Source organism: Manis javanica, chromosome 3 (assembly GCF_040802235.1).
Source record: "Manis javanica isolate MJ-LG chromosome 3, MJ_LKY, whole genome shotgun sequence".
In the NCBI taxonomy this organism is placed as follows: Eukaryota; Metazoa; Chordata; class Mammalia; order Pholidota; family Manidae; genus Manis; species Manis javanica.
Window position 1 is genome coordinate 165308229 of NC_133158.1, and position 23055 is coordinate 165331283.

The window sequence follows — 23055 nt, forward strand, 5'->3', positions numbered from 1 at the left end:
CGGAAACTTTTTAGCAGCTGTACACATACACCTTAATAACCAACATTATGCTTTAAAAAGATAAAGGCCAACTGTCTGTCAATATTGTATGCTAATTTTGGTCTCATAGATGAAAGGGAGGTGTTTGTGTTTGAGCTTATATAAATGTTATTAAAATTTATTTAACTAAAAGTACAAAATGTATTGATTTCTACTTTCATAAACACTTTACAGTTTAAAGACTCAAAGAAAAAGTAGATTCAGGTAGAAAAAGTTGGTTAGGAAAGACATTTAAAGATGGTTATTCTTTCCTTATCCTATTTTAAGGATATTTCTACAATGTCTCACAGAGCAAGAGGAAAGAGTGAACTCATTTTATATGAAATGTCTATAGAATAAAAAAAGTTCAAGCCCAATTTTTAAGAATCAAACCATATTTCCCATTAACAGCATTATAATTTCACTAATATTTAACATTTCAGATAGACATAATTGAAAGATAACAGAGGATTCAGAGTGAGATGCTTTGTACCTAAAGTTCAGCTCTACCATTCACAAATGTGGCGATCTTAGGAGAATCATTGCAAAATAAGGATGACAATATAAACATGTATGATAAATTCAGAAAGTTCCTTAAATCAACTTAAATAATTACGTGAATGTGTTTGTAAATGGCAAAGCAATATTCAAGTGTGGGTTTGTTATCCAAACAACAATGGCTTTTAACACATCAACACTCACATAGAAAATTCATAAAAGAAAAATGTAAATGACCAATAAACATAGAATACCAGGTTGACCTAAGTTGTAATCAGAGAAATTAGTAAGTTACATACCATTTTTTTCTGATTACATTGGCAAAGATTAAAAAGAAAGTAAAGGGGTATGGTACTCTCACACCCCACTGGTGAACATATAAACAGGTGCAATCTTTCTCAAAAGTAATATAACAAACATGAATCAAATGTCCCCCAAAAGAACACACCTAATTTCATAAGACTTTGCTCATGGAAATAACCCAATGAGTAGGCAAAAATGAATAAAAAGTTACAGAAAAAATGGAAAAACTTCATGGCCAATATTAGGGAAGTAGTATAATGCCTATACCACAGATAACATAAAACAGCCATTTAAAATGATGCTGCAGAGATATCGAGACAAGAATAGACATTTATCACAGAGATTAAGCTAAACAGTATAGGTTAAAAAACAGAATGACCTCATTTTTATTTTAAAAAATAACAATATACATACATTTTGGTTTATATATTACACACACTTTTTATATACACCAGAAGTCTTCCTAGGCAAAATTATCCTGATAATCTCTAGGCTAGTTTCTCTTACTTTTTTAGTTTTTCTGTAATGAATATTCTGGCTTACATATTTTTAAAAGATTCTTTGACAAGGCAAAAGTGACACTTCAAAGTATCCTGCAAATTCTTTATCTTACACTGAGCGAGTTTAAGTTAGAACACACCTGCATTTTTGGTCTAGAAGAGTAACAGTGGATACTAGATATTACCTGATAATTTTATTACAGATACAATGAAGATATTGTCCACAGACTTCCTTTTGCAAAATGATCCATTCCACAATCCATGCAGTTCTGGTAGAATGGTTAAACTCTGAGACTCAACTGTGACATGTCAGCAGAAGTAGGCACATGACCCAGACCTGGCCACTTATGGTACCCCACTTCCTTCTCCATGCTGGCTTGTCTAGGCATGTGGGTCAAGCAGGGTCAACCAAAGCTCCTCCATGGAATTTGAAACATAAATGCTAAAAAAGAAAAGTTCCCTCTCTTCTTCTGAGATATGCATTACAAGGCCAGTATAGACTACCATGCTACCTACAGTCCCAAGAATGGAAAAAGGGAGACAGAGACCTGACACCATCAAATGCATTCCACATTTTGCCGTCAGGTATTCTGAATTAGGTTTCTATCACTTGTAACCCTAAGAGACCTACTACGGCATTTATATTAAGGCAAAAGTAACTCTTCACAAAAAAACTGTTCTCAGAAGATAAATGAAAAATGAAAAACAGAAAATAAAGATGTAAATATTTGAATATATGTTTAATGATGCCTCCATAAGACCTGGGCAATCTTCCATCTGTAAGAATTACTTCTCAGTGACAGGTGACAAAACTGATCACTCCTTCCTTCTTGAAACACGTTCTTCACTTGGCTTCCAGACATCAGGATAACACTGCTTTCCTCCTTTCTGGCCATTCTTTGAGTGTCCTTGGCTGCTTCTCCTCCTCTCCAGCTGCTGGACAATCCCTGTATTCAGACACTGGTCCTCATGGATTTTCTGTCCATTCACATACTATATACTCTCATGTAGTCCAACTGCTTTAAAATAATTTAATATGAAACAACTCCAAAATTTCTACATCCAGTCCCAAGCTTTTTCCTCAGCTCCAGAGTCGTTTATCAAACTCCCTACGCAGGATCTTACCTGGATGTTTTTAGGCCACTCAACTTTAGTAAGTTCAAAACAATTTCTCTGTTTCCCACAAAACCCCACACTTCCCCAAGAGTCCCTCTTTCATTAAACATAGCCATTTACCCAGTTACACAAGCCAAATACTGAGAAGTCTTTAACTTCTTCCCTGCCCCCACATCCTAATTACTCAGTAAGTCCTGATGGCTGTCCCTTCAAATACATCCTACATCCAGCCACTTTTCCCCACTTCCAGTATCATTACCCCAGCCCCAATCACCGCGCTCTGCTGGTCTGAATTACTGGGATCAGTACCAAAAGAGTTCCCTCCTTACACTATGTCCCTCTTCAATCTATTCACTCAGTAGCCAGAACTTTTTTAAGTGGTAAGTCAGGTTATGCAGCTAGCCTCAAATCTTCCAACAGCTTCTCACTGACATTTAAAATACATATACTCCTCACCCTGTCTTTTGAGGCTCCACATGATCTGGCTCCTGATTCCTTTCCCCTTGCTTACTCTTGTCCCATCTATAAACTGGTTAGCTTGCTGTTCTTTGAACAACCACACCTTCTTCTGCCTCTGCCTGGAATGTTCTTTCCCCAGATACTCATATGGCTGGTTCCTTCTTCTTAGATGGAGACTCAAGAGCATTTCTGTCTAAATAAATGTCATTTCCTTAAAGAAGGTTCTTCTGAACACCTAGCTGAAAGAGCTCTCCCTCACCTCTATCACTCCCTCCCCTCTTAACCTTTGTTTTTCTTCCTGACATTTGTCACTACCTGACATTATGTATTTGTTGTCTTCTCTCATTACATTATAAGCCCCATAATAAGCAGGAGCTTCAAATAGTGTCAGACACATATATTTGTTGCAGAAAGGGCAGGAAAAAGGGGAGGAAATGGGGGAGTGAAGAGAAGATAATGAATTGCTCATAGCATTGTAAACTGGTAACTATCTTGTCAAAACATATTAAAAGCCACAAAAATGTTCTTATCTATTGTAGAGTGGCTAGTGAACTTGACTGGCATTTTTAGACAGCCTATTTCAATTATTATGCCCCATATGCACTGGTTTAATCTGAGGCTTGACCTCCCCAGGCCCCTAACTCCATGGTGTCAAAAGAGGGTCAACTCATTACTTATCTCTCCCACCCTAGGTTGCTATAGCAGAGGGAGAAAAATATTGCTCACTGTTTAATTTATTTCAAATATGCAAACAAGGTAATAGGAGTATAATTACCACTGGTTCAAATGCTTTTTGTTACTTTAGGGAAACAAATTTTAATATAGCAAGTTGTACATACTGCTAGGAAGATTGTTATTTGATTTAAGGAACATTTTAAGCCAAAATATACTTGCTATTTGAATGTTTACAATGTTGTTGCTCAGGGTAACTTTTACAGCCCCTTTTTTCTGAAGGAGAGAAAATCAATATAGTATCCCCCAAGAAAATTGCCAGTACACAGACTAAAACTGCTTTTTCTTTTCCCCAAAGAGCACTTTAACAAATATATACAAAACCCTTTAAGCAGATTACTCCTGATTAATTTATCAAAACAAAATTAAATAAATGATAATGAAGCAAGATCTACAACTGCTTATAGTTACTTATGCATGGAAAAGAGAGATAAGCAATAAGGGTTTGGGGGATTTTTTGATGCTCTTCTTTAGATATTGAATGGGTGGTATTAGACTGTCTGGCTCACAAGACCTTTCCTTACTCAGTAGAACGCTGGCTTCTGGTCACAACTACCCAAAGCAGCAATGGACAGGTGACTAGAGCAGGGCCAAAGGTCCCTCCCCAGGAGTTGCAAAGGGGAGCTGACAGAGGCAGACAGGATGTCGGCTGCCTTCCCCCCTCGCTTTCCACCTCCCTCTCTCTGCACAGGCTAGCTCTGTCACATGGAGACTGAGATGCGGACTGAAGAACTGAGGAAGGTGATTTGCAGAGAGAGACAAAGTAATGAAGCAGATGCAAATACAAGCAGAGGTGGCACATGGAAACCAAACACTGTTTCAGTTCCTGGACTTCGATCTTTCTGAGGACCCTGAACTTCTGTTCTTAAATTCTTCAAGACAGGCCTGTATCTTCATAATAAACTACCATTTTGTTTAAAGTGCCTAAACTGGTTTCCGTTATCTGCAAACAAAAATCCCAACATCATCTGATCTGGAAACAGTAAAGCGATCGTAAGAAGCTATTTCCCTATATGCTGTAGTATTTAGTACTTATATTTTGGCATAATCCTTCACCATAACTAGAAACAAATCCATCGATACAGGGTGACGATAAGAATGTGACTTGAAAAGAAGTAGATTCAGAAATGAGAGCCTGAAGCAGAGGTAAATAAATTTCAGTAACTTCTCCAAAACATCTAAAGTCTCATATACCCTCAGGAATCATCTCTGGAGGATAGTAAGCTTCTCCTGAACAACATCTGAAGAAACACATTCCCCTCAGTAAATCCAAGAGAAAAAAATCAAGTCAAAGAAAACAGATTTTCTCAGTAAGGCCAGTAACTTTCCAGCAAGTACCAAAACAAATTTACTACAGTACCCAAAAAAGGAAGGAGGTGGGGAAACTTTTTGAAGATAGCAATTTTGCAGCTGTTGAGAAGGAGCAACTTGGCAGCAATTTACAAGAACAGTACCATGCCCATTAGAGTGCTATATTCAATACCATTAAAGACCACTATCTTTCTTTGCATAAACAAAAGCAATTATAAATTAATGCCAGTAAACTTAATTTGATTAATCAGAATAGTGAAGATACGCATAAGAACTACAGCTCACTTTTAAAATACTTACATTTGAAATTTTACAAATACTTACATTTTTTGCCGTCATGTCAAATTGTATTGGATTTAAAATTCTGTAAAGCCATTAAAAAACAAAGAACAAAAATAAAATAACTTCGTCTTCAGTAATTCTTTAAAAGAACATCCTGTTAAAAGGGGAAAAAAGAGGGAATAGTAATGTAATAATAGTAACAGGCAACATTTATAGGTCTTATTTATTATGTGACACGCACTGTTCTTTAAGTGAATCATCTATATCCTCACAACATTTGAGATATGTACCATTTTAATCTTCATTTTCTAGATTAAAAAACTGAAGTTCAGAAAGGTTTAATAATTTGGTCAAATCAACTCAGCTAACAAGAGATAAAGCCTGGACTTTGAAATGTTGCTTTCATACTATGTTGCTTTAGATAATCCAGTGAAAGAAACACCAGGGCTTCTTCGAGAAAGAGCCAATTCCAGGGCTGGGGCAGGAAACATACAAGATAAGCCTAGAATATATTATTATACCTAAAGAAAGAAAGGGCTCAAAAAATGATGCGGACATATCAAAAGTATAGAGGAGCCAGCTTAAAGGGCCGACCACTGGACAATCTGGGACAACTGAGCACCAAAGTACATACTGATACTAACAGATTATAACAGATTTAACAGACTATAAACCCACTGATCAAAATGATGATCCAGGAAGTCCTACTGATAGGAACAAATAATGAGGAAGAAGCGAACACTATTCCTTACAATAAAATGCCAACTATTAAATATAAAGGAATGATGCATTTAGAAGTCTACCAATTGTAAACATCATCATAATAATGATTGGACAAGAAACATCAACAGATGCTAAAACTAGCAGATGAAAATTGGTGAGAAAAAGGATATTTACATAGTCTTGAAATACCTCCCCACAAAATACCTATTAATTCAAATTTCACAGATTTCACAGTGAAGAAAGCACACACCCACCATGGGACAGACCAACACCATGCACCTCTGTGGGTGCACTGAGATGGACACAGTATCTCTTCTGAGGAACTTGCACCTAAAATGGATAGTCCAATTCTAATCATGAGGAAGTATCAGAAAAATCCAAACTGAGGAGAACCCTCCCAGGGTCAGTATCATGAAAGACAAAAAGAAGCCTGACAAACACCCCAGATTTAAAAAGGCTAAAGTCACATCAAAATTAAATCTGATGCATGATCGTGGATTGGATTCTGGACCAGACAGAAGAAACGTCATGAAGACCATTAGTGGGGCAGGTGGGGAAATTGAAATAATAGTCCACAGACTGGGTAAGATAATGTCTCAATGTGACATTTCCTGCTTTTGATCAGAGTATTGTAGGGGGTTTTTAAGTGAGTATCTTTGATTTTAGAAAAACACAGCAAAATATTCAGGAGTGGAGGGGTATGACAGCAGCAACTTATTTTCAAATGATGAAAAAGCATACATAATCTGTAAACAGAGAGAAAGTGGGAATGATAAAGTACGTGTGGCAAAATGCTGACAATTGGTGAATCTTAGAAAAGGATCTTCAGGACTTCTTTGCCCTATTTTTTTAAAATTTTTTTATTTTCATATCGTCAATGTACAATTACTTGAACAACATTATGGTTACTAGACTCCCCCCATTATCAAGTCCCACCCACATACCCCATTACAGTCACTGCCCATCAGCATAGTAAGATGTTATAGAATCATTACTTGTCTTCTCTGTATATACTGCGTTTCCCATGTCCACCCCCTACATTCTGTGTGCTAATCGTAATGCCTCATTTTCCCCCTTATCCCTGTCTTCCCACCCATCCTCCCCAGTTCCTTTCCCCTTGGTAACTGTTAGTCCATTCTTGGGTTCTGTGAGTCTGCTGCTGTTTTGTTCCTTCAGTTTTTTCTTTGTTCTTATACTCCACAGATGAGTGAAATCATTTGATACTTGTCTTTTCCCACCTGGCTTATTTCACTGAGCATAATACCCTCTAGCTCCACCCATGTTGTTGCAAATGGTAGGATTTGTTTTCTTCTTATGGCTAAATAATATTCCATTGTGTATATGTACCACATCCTCTTTATCCACTCACCTACTGATGGACACTTAGGTTGCTTCAATTTCTTGGCTATTGTAAACAGTGCTGTGATAAACATAGGGGTGCATATGTCTTTTTCAAACTGGGCTGCTGAATTCTTAGGGTAAATTCCTAGGAGTGGAATTTCTGGGTCAAATAGTATTTCTATTTTTCATTTTCTGAAGAATCTCCATACTGCTTTCCACAATGGTTGACCTAGTTTACATTCCCACCAGCAGTGCAGGAGGGTTTCCCTTTCTCCACATCCTTACCAACATTTGTTGTTGTCTGCCTTTTGGATGGTGGCCATCCTTAGTGGTGTGAGGTGGTATCTCATTGTGGTTTTAATTTGCATTTCCCTGATGATTAGCAATGTGGAGCATCTTTTCATGTGCCTGTTGTTCTTTGCCCCATTTTTGCAACATTTCTCTTATTTTAAAATTACTTGAAAAATTAAAACTTTAATAACACATGCAAGGGGAAGGATAAAATAAAAATTTTGAAAAGACCATAAATAATGGGGTATTAGAGAAATGGAAGCTCCAAATGCCTTCCTTAAGTGCTGGAGTTTGTAAGTAAAATTGGGGGTGGTGGAGGCAAGATGATTTTACTTTTCAGTAAAACACTGAACTTTTAATTTTCCTATGATAAAAAAACATGCATTTAAAAATCCAAGACCTGAACAACTATGATTTTCACTTTTTCACTTGTAGCAGCAGATGTGTTCATAATGTCTATCCTGAGACATGAACCATCTCTTTAAGGACATTTTACAACATCTGTCACCAATGAAGTAACAAATTTCAAAGAGGCAAATATTATACAGATACGGTCTCTGACCACAGTGCAATTAAATTAGGAATCAACCGTTTTTTAAAAAGTTAACAATCATATACTTAAAAATAAAATTGTATTATTGTTCAACTAACCAAAGAACTGAAGAGGAAAATTTGAAATATTTAGAACTAAATGACAATAAAAATAATAAAATTTTCAAAGTGCAGCTGAAATAGTACTTTTGAGGTAAATTTACATTTCATTTATTAAGTAACCCAATTTAAAAGCTTAATGGGATCAGTGGGAAATCAAAGAAAGCAAGAATTACAGAAATATAAAAAAATTAAAATAACATGAGGTTCTAAGTGTCCTGCTTAATGCAGGCATCTAGTGAATACAGCAGCAGTGTTAGCAGAGCAGAAAGAGCGTGGACTTTTTTAAATTGAGGCTCAGTCTCAGTTCTGACACTCGTCAGCTGTGTGACCTTGAACAAGTGACTTAATCTCTTTGAGCTTCAGCGTCCTCATATGAAAAATAGGTACACTGATTTTTTTCAGAGTTATGTTAAGAGGAATTTAGATACATTCTAAGGGAAAATTATTAGATCCGCCAAGTCAATGTGCCAAATGCCTTCCAGGTTACGCATGAACACTAAACACTCCTAACCATAAAAAAAACTCAATTTCAAATATTTTTAAGATTACCTTATGACTCTACTGAAATACAGTTGTAACAAAAAACAATGAAGACTTTTCCATCCAAAGTACCTGTTAAGTTTTAGAAACCTGCTGTATCTACTAAGGCAGATGTTGCCTACCCAGTACCACATTCCTCTTCCTCAGGAGAAGTTGAAGGTAGCAAGGTACCCAAAAGAAAATACACCGCCTTCTCTGTCTCCCTCTCAGATGGGCTGACCACATGACAGAGTTCTGGCCAATGAAATATAAGCAGCCACTGTTGAGCTGGGCTATCAGATTCAACTTGTAAATGTGCTTTTTCCCTGCTCCTCATTTCTTCATGTCCAGAGTATGGTTTGATGCCTGGAGCTGCTTGTCTCCATGCATCTACTTCATGACTATATTCAGTATTCAATGAGGTATTACATCTCCTAAGGGCTGGGCTTTTGCATGGCGCTGTGTTATTCGAATAAATGAAAGAAATCAACAGTGTGAACTATATTAGCACACTATAGCAAGAGGCTACCAACAAAAATACCACTTAGCCACATTACTGAGATTGACAAAATAAAGCACAACTTTGTTAGTATTCCCTTTCTATCTTCTCACCAGAGCAAAGCACAAACTGGAACCTCTAAATGTAAATAATAAATGTTTGAAATAGAGCCAAAGTACATGGATTTCTTGAGCACATTTACCTTAGCATCTCTGTTCCTCAATTTCTTCATCTACAAAATAGTAATGGTGCATCTACTTAAATCAATGAGTCACAACATGGAAAATTGTTAGGGCACTGCCTAGTATAAAGTAAGCACTCAATCAATATTAGGGGGAAAAGCAGTTCACTGGTTTCTCATGACAAATTAAGGTTTCTCCCTCCAAAATAAATAATTCATAATCCATACATAGAAGTGAAAAATACCACAACATAAACCCAATTTAAAACAGGGAAAAAAAATGTTTCACTGCAGCCAAGAAACTCTTCTAAAATTAACAAGAGTAGGCAGTAACTTCATCAATTTATTTACTCATCCAACAAATGCTGTACACTCACTACATCAAAGGCAGTGAGCGAGGCACTGAAACATCCTATGAGATGAGAGAAACAAAAAGCATAAACCTTCAAGTGTAATTCAAATTACATAAAATTGCACTAAGATAAATGTTGCAAAAAAGAAATGGGATTGTGACAAAGACCTGCTTCTTTCAATTAAAAATGAAGAAGAATGCCATATCGGCTTTCAGTGACAGTTTGCAACCTTTTAATTTAAAAAATGTGTATTTCTAAGTATTTTTAAAGCTTTTGTCTTTCTTTTACATTGTCTTTAGTCTAAAAGTTTTTTGTAACAAATGATTTAAACCAACTGTCTAAAAAGTAAATACATAGGCTACTGAATGTTTCAAAAAATTGCCATCTTTGGCAGTACCTGTGATTCTCAAAAGATAAACCAGCCACATGCACTGATGCATTATGTTTTAACCAGACTCAAAAAACTGTACAGTTCTTTCTGTCACCAAGCTCTTCAGCTGCTTAAAAAATAAGTTGGACTTCTTCTTCCAGCTTTATGAACACATTATGACAAGCTCAAAAAGTCAATCTTTGTGACCTCACCATCTGCCATGATCTCTTGTCAGTTTCAGACAATGCAACTCCCACAGATGGTCTCAAAAATGCAACCCTTTTCCTTTCCAATCAGTTTAGCAGCTCCAGCCACACAGCCTTTAAAATGGTACAAAACCAATCAAAACACAAGAAGAAAGCAACAAGTTATGGATAAATTTGTAGAATTAACATCACTTGAATCAGGGGCTATAGACTAACGTTGCTGAAAAAGATGTTACTGAAAAGTAAATTTCAGCAAAGGCAGCATATATAAATGGAAGATAAAACATTTAAAATAAGCTCATGTTTCAAAATTTTCAAATATACAAAACAATAATGTAAAAAACAAATATCAGCCATAATCCCACCTGTCAGAGGAAATTACAGTAAGTTTTTGGCAGAACTTACTTCAATATCCTCTTCCTGTACTCTTAATTTTTTGATAAGTGATAATTAGAATATAAATTTGTAGAAAATGATAGCATGTAACTTTTTCTTAGGTGATAAGCATCTCTAAGCACTCTTCTAAGTACCTCATATATGTAATCTCAGATAATTGATGCCACAACTCCATCAGGTAAATATTATTACTATTCGCACTTTACAGATGACAAAACTGAGCTTTAGAGAGATGAAGTCATTTGCCCAGTTAACCAACTGTTTAAATGACAATGAGAGTATATCAACTCAGGATCTTAGGCCAGCAGACATGTTCTTAACTATGCTAATTTACAAAATATATCTGACTTGAGATAAAATAAATATACCCTCAAAATATAAAAAATATGTAATTATTATTACAATATATCCACACAAAAGAGTAACTTACTATACCAGAAGAATCCTTCAGAATTTCATATAGGAAATATAGGTCATGTATCATTGGCCAGGTTTTAATCCTTTTTAATTCTCCTTGTTAATTTCAATATTAAATAGAAATTTTCTTTAGTTTTTGAGTAGGTAGTAAACTTCATTTTTTTTACAGCTACATAGTGTTCCTTTCCATTTTGTACCGTAGTTTATTTCACTAGTCTAATGGTGAACATTTAGATTTCTTAAGTTTCTAAACTGGTAACAGTAACCACATTTTAATGATTTAATCCTTAATGTTCAATATGATCTCTGACTACCTCCCCAGTTGTGTTGAGCCACCTCCCCAAAGCCTTCTCTGACCTAGTGCCACTATCAGTTCCTCAAAAACATGCTCTTCCTGCCCCAGGGCCTCTGCACATGCTATTCCCTCTGCCTGGAACTTTCACCAACAGTTAGCTCCTCTTCCTTCAGATCTCTTCTCAAATATAATTTCCTCCAGGAAAACTGTCCCTCTCCTGCTACCCAGACTAGGTCAGGGGTCTTCTACTTAATACTCCCCTACATTCTCCTTTCACAGTACATATTGGGTTGTCAATATCCATTTATTTGTGTGATTATCAGAATTCAGTATTTTATTAATTTTCACCCTTTAATAATGTATATAATACAACCTGGCAGCAGAAAATAAAACGATAGCTAAACATTAACACATTCATACATGTGAAATGTCACTAAGCTATATAGCAGCATTTTTTGAATGTCACCTATCATGAACAAGAAGTGTTTTGGAACCAGCATTATACCCATGTTCATTAATTTTTTAAAAGGTTATGGGAAGAAAATTTATACTAGGGCATATTTAATTTCACTAACTTTTTAAGGTGAAAAAAATAGTAGGCAAGAGCAAAATTTAAGAAACACTCTTCTCTTTACTAAAAGCTGTTCTTCCACACAACCCCCAACATTTCACATTTCAAAAAAAACACAAAAAACAAAGGTAACTGCTTTTGTTTTGTTTCTCACTTGTTTAAACTGAAAAAATCAATTTCCAGATTTGTATAAGCTTTTACCTAGTTATCTACACTGATAAAAACTGGTTACTGCTATAAGCAATTAATAAGGACATTTAAGTCTTGACATATGCACAGTGAATTTACTTGGTGAAATATAATCCTATGCTTAATCTTCCTTTAGTGTTAAGCTGCCAATTGTCAATGTATTCATCTATAGCACTGGGTAGTCCATTTGTTCCCTGTAACTACATCTTTTCTACTAAATATAATCGGCTTCAAGCCAGAAAATCAAGATAAGCACATTTACTAAGAATTTTATGTTAAATATAATCAATAAGATGAAGAAAAGCCTGAAGACTTTGAGTTACTCACTAATGCATGGCTTCGTGAAAGCTGAGAGCTGGGAGCATTTTTTGTTTACTTCTGAGCTGTGAGTTTTATTCCAATGGGTTAAGCTTATTACATAAATGAATTACAGATGATGAATATAAGCTTACCTGACAGAGTTAAGAAATGAGGAAGTATTTCAGTTACTGAGGAATTAAAGAATATACCTAATACTGCTGGTTTTTGAAAAGGGGAAACTGACTCAGAGAGTTTAAATAACTTGCCCAAGGTCAATTAGAACCAAAATTTACAGTGAAGTTGAATTGTTACTACATATCCATGTTCCATATAATAAAAAGATGGGCTCCAAGCAGTTTTCATTTTGAGTAATTTAAGATTTTTAAAGCATTATATTAAAGGAGTTGTATTATTTTAATGTTGAAGAATATAAACTGTTAGACAGTTTATACAGTCTAAGAGAACTCTGAAAAAAGAGTATAAGAACATTTTATCTTCCTTGCCTGAGACCCTATCCACTTAAAGAGAGCTATGACATAACATTTTTTAAACTTACTTATTTTTATTAAGGTATTATTGATATATACTCTTATGAAGGTTTCGTATGAAAAAACAATGTGGTCACTACAATTACCCATATTACCAAGTCCCCCCCCCATACCCCAATGCAGTCACTGTCCACCAGTGTAGTAAGATGCCACAGAGTCACTGTTTCCCTTCTTTGTGATACACTGTTTCCCCCGTGACCCCCCACACCATGTGTACTAAACATATTACCCCTCAATCCATTCTCCCTCCTTCTTCACCCTCCCTCCCACACCCCTCCCCTTTGGTAACCACTAGTTTATTCTTGGAGTCTGTGAGTCCACTGCCATTTTGTTCCTTCAGTTTAGCTTCGTTGTTATATTCCACAAATGAGGAAAATCATTTGGCACTTGTCTTTCTCTGCCTGGCTTATTTCACTGAGCATAATATCCTCCAGCTCCATCCATTTTGTTGCAAATGGTAGGATTTGTTTCTTTCTCATGGCTGAATAGTATTCCATTGTGTATATGTACCACCTCTTCTTTATCCATTCATCTACTGATGGACACTTAGATTGCTTCCATATTTGGCTACTGTAAATAGTGCTGTGATAAACATAGCGGTGCATATGTCTTTTTGAATCTGAGAAGTTGTATTCTTTGGGTAAATTCCAAGGCGTGGGATTCCCGGGTCAAATGGTATTTCTATTTTTTAGTTTTTTGATGACCCTCCATATTGCTTTCCACAATGGTTGAACTAGCTTACATTCCCACCAGCAGTGCAGGAGGGTTCCCCTTTCTCCACATCCTCGCCAGCATTTGTTGTTCTTAGTCTTTTTGATGCTGGTCATCCTTACTGGTGTGAGGTGATCTCTCATTGTGGTTTTAATTTGCATTTCCCTGATGATTAGTGATGTGGAGCATCTTTTTATGTGTCTGTTGGTCATCTGAATTTGTTTGGAGAACTGTCTCTTCATATCCTCTGCCCATTTTTTAATCGGGTTATTTGTTTTTTTGGATGTTGAGGGATGTGAGTTCTTTATATATTTTGGATATTAACCCCTTGTGGATATGTCATTTACAAATATATTCTCCCATACTGTAGGATGCCTTTTTGTTCTGCTGATGGTGTCCTTTCCCGTACAGAAACTTTTTAGTTTGATGAAGTCCCATATGTTCATTTTTGCTTTTGTTTCCCTTGCTCAAGTAGATGTGTTCAGGAAGAAGTTGCTCATGCTTATTATATTCAGGAGATTTTTGCCTATGTTGTCTTCTAAGAGTTTTATAGTTTCATGACTTATATTCATGTCTTTGATTCATTTCGAGTTTACTTTTGTGCATGGGGTTAAACAATAATTCAGTTTCTTTCTCTTGCATGTAGCAGTCCAGTTTTGCCAAAACCAGTTGTTGAAGAGGCTGTCATTTCCCAATTATATGTCTAAAGCTCCTTTATCATATATTAATTGATCATATAAGGTTGCATTTATATCTGGGTTCTCTAGTCTCTTCCATTGGTCTATTGTTCTGTTCTTGTATCAGTACCAAATTGTCTTGATTATTGTGGCTTTGTAGTAGAGCTTGAAGTCGGGGAGCATAATCCCCCACCCCCTCTGCTTTATTCTTCCTTCTCAGGATTGCTTTGGCTATTTGGGGTCTTTTGTGGTTCCATATGAATTTTAGAGTGATTTGCTCTAGTTCATTGAAGAAGGCTGTTGGTATTTTGATAGGAATTGCATTAAATCTGTAGATTGCTTTAGGCAGGATGACCATTTTAAAAATATCAATTCTTCCTATCTATGAGCACGGGGTGTTTCCATTTATTGGTACCATCTTTAATTACTCTCATGTCTTGTAGTTATCAGAGTATAGGTCTTTCACTTCCTTGGTTAGGTTTATTCCTAGGTATTTTATTCTTTTTGATGCAATTGTGAATGGAATTGTTTTTCTGATTTCCCTTTCTGCTAGTTCATCTTTAGTGGATAGGAATGCAACAGATTTCTGTCTATTAATTTTGTATCCTGCAACTTTGCTGAATTCAGATATTAGATGGAGTTCTTTGTAAGTGGATTCTTTAGGGTTTTTTATGTACAGTATCATGTCATCTGCAAATAGTGACAGTTCAACTTCTTCCTTACCAATCTGAATGTCCTTTATTTCGTTGTGTTGTCTAATTGCTGTGGTGAGGACCTCCAGAACAATGCTGAATAAAAGTGGAGAGAGTGGGCATCCTTGTCTTGTTTCTGTTCTTAAAGAAAAGGCTTTCAGATTCTCACTTTTAAGTATGATGTTGGCTGTGGGTTTGTCATATATGGCTTTATTATGTTGAGGTACTTGCCCTCTATAACTATTTTGTTCAGAACTTTTATCATGAATTGATGTTTTTTCAGCATCTATGGAGATGATTATGTGGTTTTTGTCCTTCTTTTTGTTGATGTGGTGAATGATGTTGATGGATTTTCAAATGGACCATCCTTGCATCCCTGGAATAAATCCTACTTGATCATGATGGATGATCTTTTTGATGTATTTTTGAATTCAGCTTGCTAATATTTTGTTGAGTATTTTTGCATTTATGTTCATCAGGGATAGTGGTCTGTAATTTTCTTTTTTTGTGGTGTCTTTCCCTGGTTTTGGTATTAGAGTGATGCTGGCCCATAGAATGAGTTTGGAAGTATTTGCTCTTTTATTTTTTGGAAAACTTAAAGTAGGATGGGTATTAGGTCTTCCCTAAATGTTTGATGAAATTCAGCAGGAAGCCATCTGGTCCAAGGGTTTTGTTCTTGGGTAGGTTTTGGGTTATCAACTCAATTTCGTTGCTGGTAATTGGTCTGTTCAGATTTTCTATTTCTTTCTTGCGACAGCCTTGGAAGGTTGTATTTTTCTAAAAAGTTGTCCATTTCTTTTAGGTAATCCAGTTTGTTAGCATATAATTTTTCATAGTATTCTCTCATAATTGTTTGTATTTCTGTGGTGTCTGTAGTGACTTTTCCTTTCCCATTTCTGATTCTCTTTATATGTGCAGACTCTCTTTCTTCTTGATAAGTCTGGCTAAGCGTTTATCTATTTTGTTTATTTTCTCGAAGAACCAGCTTCTGCTCTCATTGATTCTATTGTTTTATTCTTCTCAATTTTATTTATTTCTGCTCTAATCTTTATTATGTCCCTCCTTCTCCTGACTTTGGCCCTCATTCATTCTTCTTTTCCTAGTTTCATTAATTGTGCGTTTAGACTGTTCATATAGGATTGTTCTTCTTTCCTGAGGTAGGCCTGTATTGCAATATACTTTCCTCTTAGCACAGCCTTCGCTGTGTCCCACAGACTTTGCGGTGTTGAATTATTGTTGTCATTTGTCCCCATATATTGCTTGATCTCGGCTTTTATTTGGTCATTGATCCATTGGTTATTTAGGAGCATGTTGTGAAGCCTCCATGTGTTTGAAGGCTTTTCTTTTTCGTTGCAAAATTTATTTCTAGTTTCATACCTTTGTGGTCTGAGAAGCTGATTGGTACAATTTCAATCTTTTTGAATTTGCTGAGGCTCTTTTTGTGGCCTAGTATTTGGTCTATTCTTTAAAATGTTCCATGTGCACTTGAGAAGAATGTGTATTCTGCTGCTTTTGGGTGTAGAGTTCTGTAGATGTCTGTTAGGTCCATCTGTTCTAATGTGTTGTTCAGTGCCTCTGTCTCCTTACTTATTTTCTCTCTGGTTGATCTGCCCTTTGGAGTGAGTGGAGTGTTCAAGTCTCCTAGAATGAATGCATTGCATTCTATTTCCTCCTTTAATTCTGTTAGTATTTGTTTCACATATGTAGGTGATCCTGTGTTGGGTGCATAGATATTTATAATGTTTATAACTTCTTGTTGGGTTGACCCCTTTATCATTATGTGATATCCTTCTTTGTCTCTTGTGACTTTCATTCTTCTGAAGTCTACTTTGTCTAATACAAGTACTGCAACTCCTGGTCTTTTCTCCCTATTAGTTGCATGAAATATCTTTTTCCATCCCTTCACTTTTAATCTGTATATGTCTTTGGGTTTAAAGTGAGTCTCTTGTAGGCAGTATATAGATGGGTCTTCTTTTTTTATCCATTCAGTGACTCTATGTCTTTTGATTGGTGCATTCAGACCATTTAAATTTAGGGTGATTATCAACAGGTATGTACTTGTTGCCATTGCAGGCTTTAGATTTGGAAGGTTAACTTCCTTACTATATAAGAGTCTAACTTAACTCACTTAATATGCTATTACAAACACAACCTAAAGGTTCTTTTTTTCTCCTCCCTTTACTTCCTCCTCCATTCTTTATATATTAGATATCATATTCGGTAGTCTTTGTCTATCCCCTGATTAACTTTGGGGGTACTTGATTAAATTTTGCATTGCTTAATAATGAACTGTTCTACTTTCTTACTGTGGTTTTATTACTTCTGGTGACAGCTATTAAACCTTAAGTACACTTCCATCTATAACAGTCCCTCCAAAATACACTGCAGAGACAGTTTGTGGGAGGCAAATTCTCTCAGCTTCTGCTTATCTGGAAATTGTTTAATCCCTCCTTCAAACTTAAATGCTACCCTTGCCAGATAAAGTATTCTTAGTTCAAGGCGCTCCGGCTTCATTGCATTAAATATATCATGCCACTCCCTTCTAGCCTGTAAGTTTTCTGTTCAGAATTCTGATGATAGCCTGATGTACTTTCCTTTGTATGTGATCTTTTTTTTTCCTCTCTGGCTGTTTTTAATAGTCTGTCTTTATCCTTGATCTTTGCCATTTTAAATATTACATGACTTGGTGTTGTCTTTCTTGGGTGCCTTGTGTTGGGAGATCTGTGCACCTCCATGACCTGAGAGACTACCTCCTTCCCCAGATTGGGGAACATTTCAGCAATTACCTCCTCAAAAACACCTTCTATCCCTTTTTCTCTCTCTTCTTCTGGTACCCCTATAATATGAATATTGTTCCATTTTGATTGGTCACACAGTTCTCTCAATATTCTTTCATTCTTAGAGATCCTTTTTTCTCTTTGTGCCTCAGCTTCTTTGTATTCCTCTTCTCTAATTTGTTTCATTTATTGTCTCCTCCACAGTATCTAATCTGCTTTTAAAACCTTCCATTGTATGTTTCATTTCTGATACTTTGTTCCATAATGATTGTATGTCCAAGCAGAATTCATTCCTGAGTTCTTGAATATCTTTCTGTACCTCCATGAGCATGTTTATGATCTTTATTTTGAAATCTCTTTCAGGAAGATTCATGAGATCAGTTTCATTTGACTCTTTATCTGGTGTATGTAGTATGTTGCTTTGAACCAGCTTCCTATGACATTTCATATTTGTATGTGGCACCCTCTAGTGCCCAGAAGCTCTACTCTCTGGAGCTGCTCAGTCCCTGGAGCAATGTTGGGGGTTGCAGGAGAGCGGTGTTGGTGCCTGGGGGGAAGGAAAGAGCTGTTTCCTGCTTCCTGGCTGCTGTGCCTGCCTCCACTGCCTGAACTAGTGGGCTGAGCACACAGGTATAAACCTCTATACCTTGCATTTGTAGCTGTAGGTGGGGCTTCCCTCTGGCTGGCCTGACACCAGGGCAGGGTTTGTCCGTTTCAGAGCCAGGGGCAGGCTGGCCAGGAGGACAGCACAGCAGGCTACATATCACGGAGGGGGAGCTTGGAGCTGCCTAGTCAGCCAGGGGGCTGGAGCGCCTAAAGATCATGAAAGTTCCCAACCTGCTGGGCAGAGTACATCTGAACAATTTTGTCTACCTGTCCTTTCTCCTGAGCAGTAAGCTTTGTGCAATCCTTGCCCCTTTAGCAACCCTCTCACTGTTAGGAAGTCTCTCAGACTGCCTGCCTTTCTTTTATCCCAGAGCAGCTGGATATGGACCCGTTTTCCACAAGCAGCTGGGGTCTCAGTCTCTCCAGGTATTCTGTCTTAGCTTTCCAATCCCCCTAATCACCAGAGCACCATGCAATGTAGGTTTGTCCTCCCAGAGAAGATCTCCAGAGCTAGGTGTTCAGCAGTCCCAGGACTCCACTCCCTCCCTGCTCCGTTTCTCTTCCTCCCACTAGTGAGCTGGGGTGGGGGAAGGGCTTGGGTCCCGCCAGGCCGTGGCTTTGGTACATTACCCTGTTCTGTGTGGTCTATTCTTTTCTCCAGGTGTATGCAGTCTGGCACAGCCTTCTTTCCTGTTGCTCTTTAAGGATTAGTTGTATTGATTATATTTTCATATTATATGTGGTTTTAGGAGGAGGCCTCTGTCTCACCTCTCACACTGCCATCTTTAATCCAATCCCCTTTTAAATTTATTTAATAGTTTATACTTTAACATGGATTTTAAAAGACACAGAGAGAGAGGAAAGCCATCAAGTACAAAGAGGTGGACAGTGAAATGTAATTTTCCCATCTGCCTATATCCCAGCTATCCCATTTATACCTCTGCATGGAAAGTCACAGTACCTGTGTTTCTTTTGTCTGCATGAGGTTACTATAAGCATACACAGGTTAACAAAAAATCATTCTAGCCTCCCCATTTTTAGGAAAGCTAAATATTTACTTCTGTATCTTGCCTTTTTTAACTTAACAATATAGCACTGAGCTCTTGCCAAATCAATACTCAGAGAATATCTTCATTCCTTTTTATAACTGCCTAAAATGTTACATAAACATAACATTATTTAACCAGTTGCCTCTTGCTGGAATTTCAGTTTCTAATCTTTGCTATTACAAACAACAATTCAACAAATAATCTGATACATATGTAATTTCACATGTGGAATTCCTTGATGTAATGATGCAGTTTGTATTTACTCTCCTTGTTTATTTTATGTGTGTTTGGGATGGCTGATGGAGAGATTTATAATCAGGCTACTTCCATTGTTCTGCAGACTTGCAAGATCCAACAGTCCCTATTTTCATATAATTTTATACCTGAAAAACCCAAAAGAGTCAACTGAAAAGCTACTACACACAGTAAGAGAATTCAGTTGTGTAGTGAGGTATAAAATTAATAAAGAAAAGAACCCCATAAATTTCTTTTATACAAACAGCTTGAAAGTTATGATGGGGAATTCCATGTATAATAGGAAGAACAAGTAGCTATAATAAATATTTAAAAAAATAAAGTAAGTATAGCTATAACAAGAAATGTGTAAAACTGATCCGTTTCCTAGCAGTCATAACAAAGTACCACACACTGTACGGTATTTTTAGTGATATCGCTAAATTGTCCTCCATGGATGTTGTGGACATTTGCACTCCATCCAGCAGCATATAAAAGTACTTCTTTCTCCACAGCCTGACCAGTAAAGTGTTTACTGAATAGATTTTTTTAATGGTATTTGCAATTTTATTTTGTTCTTTTTCAGAGTTTTCACTATCATTACTTCTCCACTTTCCCATCTGATATTGCATCTCCAGTTCCAGAAAAAGGAAAATAAACTCTGTCAGAGTCTTACTGGATCATGTCAATCCTCCCTAAATTAATTTAATTTATAAGTCTCCACACTGTCAAAATGCTGTCTTCTTATCTAAGAACATGTGTTTCCATTTATTCACATTTACTTCTGTGCCCTAATTGTTGTGTACCCCAAAAAGGTATGTTTCAAGTTCTAACCCCTGGTACCTGTGAATGTGACTTGACTAGGACTAGGAAATAGAATCTTCATAGATGTAATCGAGTTAAGATGAGGTCACACTGGAACTAAAGTGGGCCCTAACCCAATATGACTGGTGCTCGTATTAAAACAGGAGAAGAGACACAGACAAACACACAAAGGGAAGTCAATTACGTGAAGATGGAGGCAGGGACTGGAGTTACGTTGCCACAAATCAAGAAACATCTCTGAACCAGGAGCTGAAAAAGGCAAGTGAGAATTCTCTCAAGGCTTCAGAGGGATGATGGTCCTGCCAACACCTTGATTTGGGGCTTCTGGCGTATGAACTGTGAGAAAACACATTTCTGTTGTCTTAAGCCACCCAGTGTGCGGTACTTTAACTGCTAGGAAACTGATCAGTTTTACACATTTCTTCTTATAGCTATACTTACTTTATTTTTTTTTGTATTTATTATAGCTACTTGTTCTTCCTATTATACATGGAATTCTCCATCATAACTTTCAAGCTGTTTGTATAAAAGAAATTTATGGGGTTCTTTTCTTTATTAATTTTATACCTCACTACACAACTGAATTCTCTTACTGTGTGTAGTAGCTTTTTTTCAGTTGACTCTTGGGTTTTTCAGGTATAAAATTATATGAAAATAGGGACTGTTGGATCTTGCTAGTCTGCAGAACAATGGAAGTAGCCTGATTATAAATCTCTCCATCAGTCATCCCAAACACATACGAAATAAACAAGGAGAGTAAATACAAACCGCTCAGGACCCATGTGTTCAACATTATCATTACCAGGAGACAGAGAGCAGAGCAACCTTTAAATTACCTATAAATAAAGGGTTAAAGAAACCAATTCCACAAGAAGTCCCATTGCCTACCTTCTCCAAGCCTGTGGACAGTGTGAGTGAGGGGAGGCTAAAAAGACTCCATGGAGAAGAGCAGAGAGGTCCAGGGAAGTCAGAGGAAGCACCGACACTATCACCCACAAAGAGAGAGTAAAACAACAAATGCAAATTTTGTAACCACAATGTTGCTCATGTGAAACCTTCATAAGATTGTGTATCAATGATACCTTAATAAAAAAAATGCACAAATACTGAACACAAGTGAGGACTTAATAGTCACAGTCCTAGTGATGTGAAAGCGTCTGGAAACTGCAGGACCCGCGGTGACAATCTCTAAGGAATGTGCCTCTGGGAGAGAATCAGGTATATAGATAAAAATAAGAGATCTTAGAGATGAGGCAGTGAATGGAAAGAAGACAGTAAGAGGGGGAAGTTAAGGACCCTGCAGAAACAAAACAGAAACAAGATATACCCACCCTTCCTTTGCCTGTTCCCCTCACCATCATCATCCACAAATTACTAAAAAGAACTGAATAGAAGAGGGAAGAGTTACAGAAAAACTCTCAAACGAGGAACTGTCTACAAAATAAGCAGACACAGTGTAACAACAGAAGTACACTATGTGCCCACAGAAGTCCTACAAAAAGCCAGAAAAACACAAGTGAAGGCTTTCCTGTTGATGGTTTTCTCCCCCAAAACCAAACCTGAAGTTAGAAAAAAACTGTAACATATCCCTTATGAATTAAATATCCTTAAGCAAGAATTTGTAGACAGAAAAAAACCCTTGAGTCAGAAATGTAAAAACTAAGAACCAAAATGCACAAAAACAGAAATTAAATAGAGTTGGTTGGAACCCATAAAGAAACAGAAGCAAAGACAAAAACCATACAAGAAATGAAAACTAAACTCTAAGTTACACAAGGAAGAATAGATTTTAATGAAAACTTAACAGAGGATATTGAAGAAAAGGAGGAAAACAAAAGAGAATGAAAATGAAAGAAAGTAAGAAGCAAAAGGTCAGAGAAAACTGGCTGAAACGGATGCCAGGAAAGAAGGTAGAACATTTTTACTGGCGTTCTTAAGGGAAGAAATTTAAATAATGGAATAGCACTAATACTAAATTACAGAACAATAAAACTTTCCAGAGATGAAAGGCCTGAATCCACATGCTGAAAAGGCCTGCCAGATACTTGGGAAAAATGACCCAAAATGATCAACTGTGACATATATCCTCGTAAAATTATTTAAAGAAAAAAGCCAAACTTTAGGGCATCTAGGCAAAAAGATAAAATAATTTATTAGACTAGCCTCACATTTCTAAAAACTAACATAAAGCAAGACAACAGTAGAGCAGCATTTTCAAGAAACTTAAGGAAAGAAGTGTAAACCATATGTTATCCTTCCAAATACAAGTTTCAAGAACATCAAAAAACTGTTTTGGAGTAAGCTGTTTGACATCAGTCTTGGCAATGACTTTTTGGATTTGACACAAAAGGCAGAGGGAATTAAAGCAAAAATAAACAAGTGGGACTATATCAAATTAAAAAGCTTCTACAC

The 23055-nt window shown here is 36.6% G+C and overlaps 1 protein-coding gene across 10 annotated transcripts in view; it reads right to left on the reverse strand.

Moving 5' to 3' along the window:
• TFDP2 (transcription factor Dp-2) overlaps window positions 1-23055 on the reverse strand; it is a 150123-nt gene that overhangs the window by 105812 nt on the left and 21256 nt on the right. For all 10 annotated transcript variants that reach the window (XM_073232319.1, XM_073232316.1, XM_073232315.1 and 7 more), the window contains one exon: window positions 5262-5373. In XM_073232319.1, the coding sequence (XP_073088420.1) occupies window positions 5262-5276 (15 nt within the window). In that variant the 5' untranslated portion in view covers window positions 5277-5373. The remainder of the gene's footprint in view (window positions 1-5261; window positions 5374-23055) is intronic.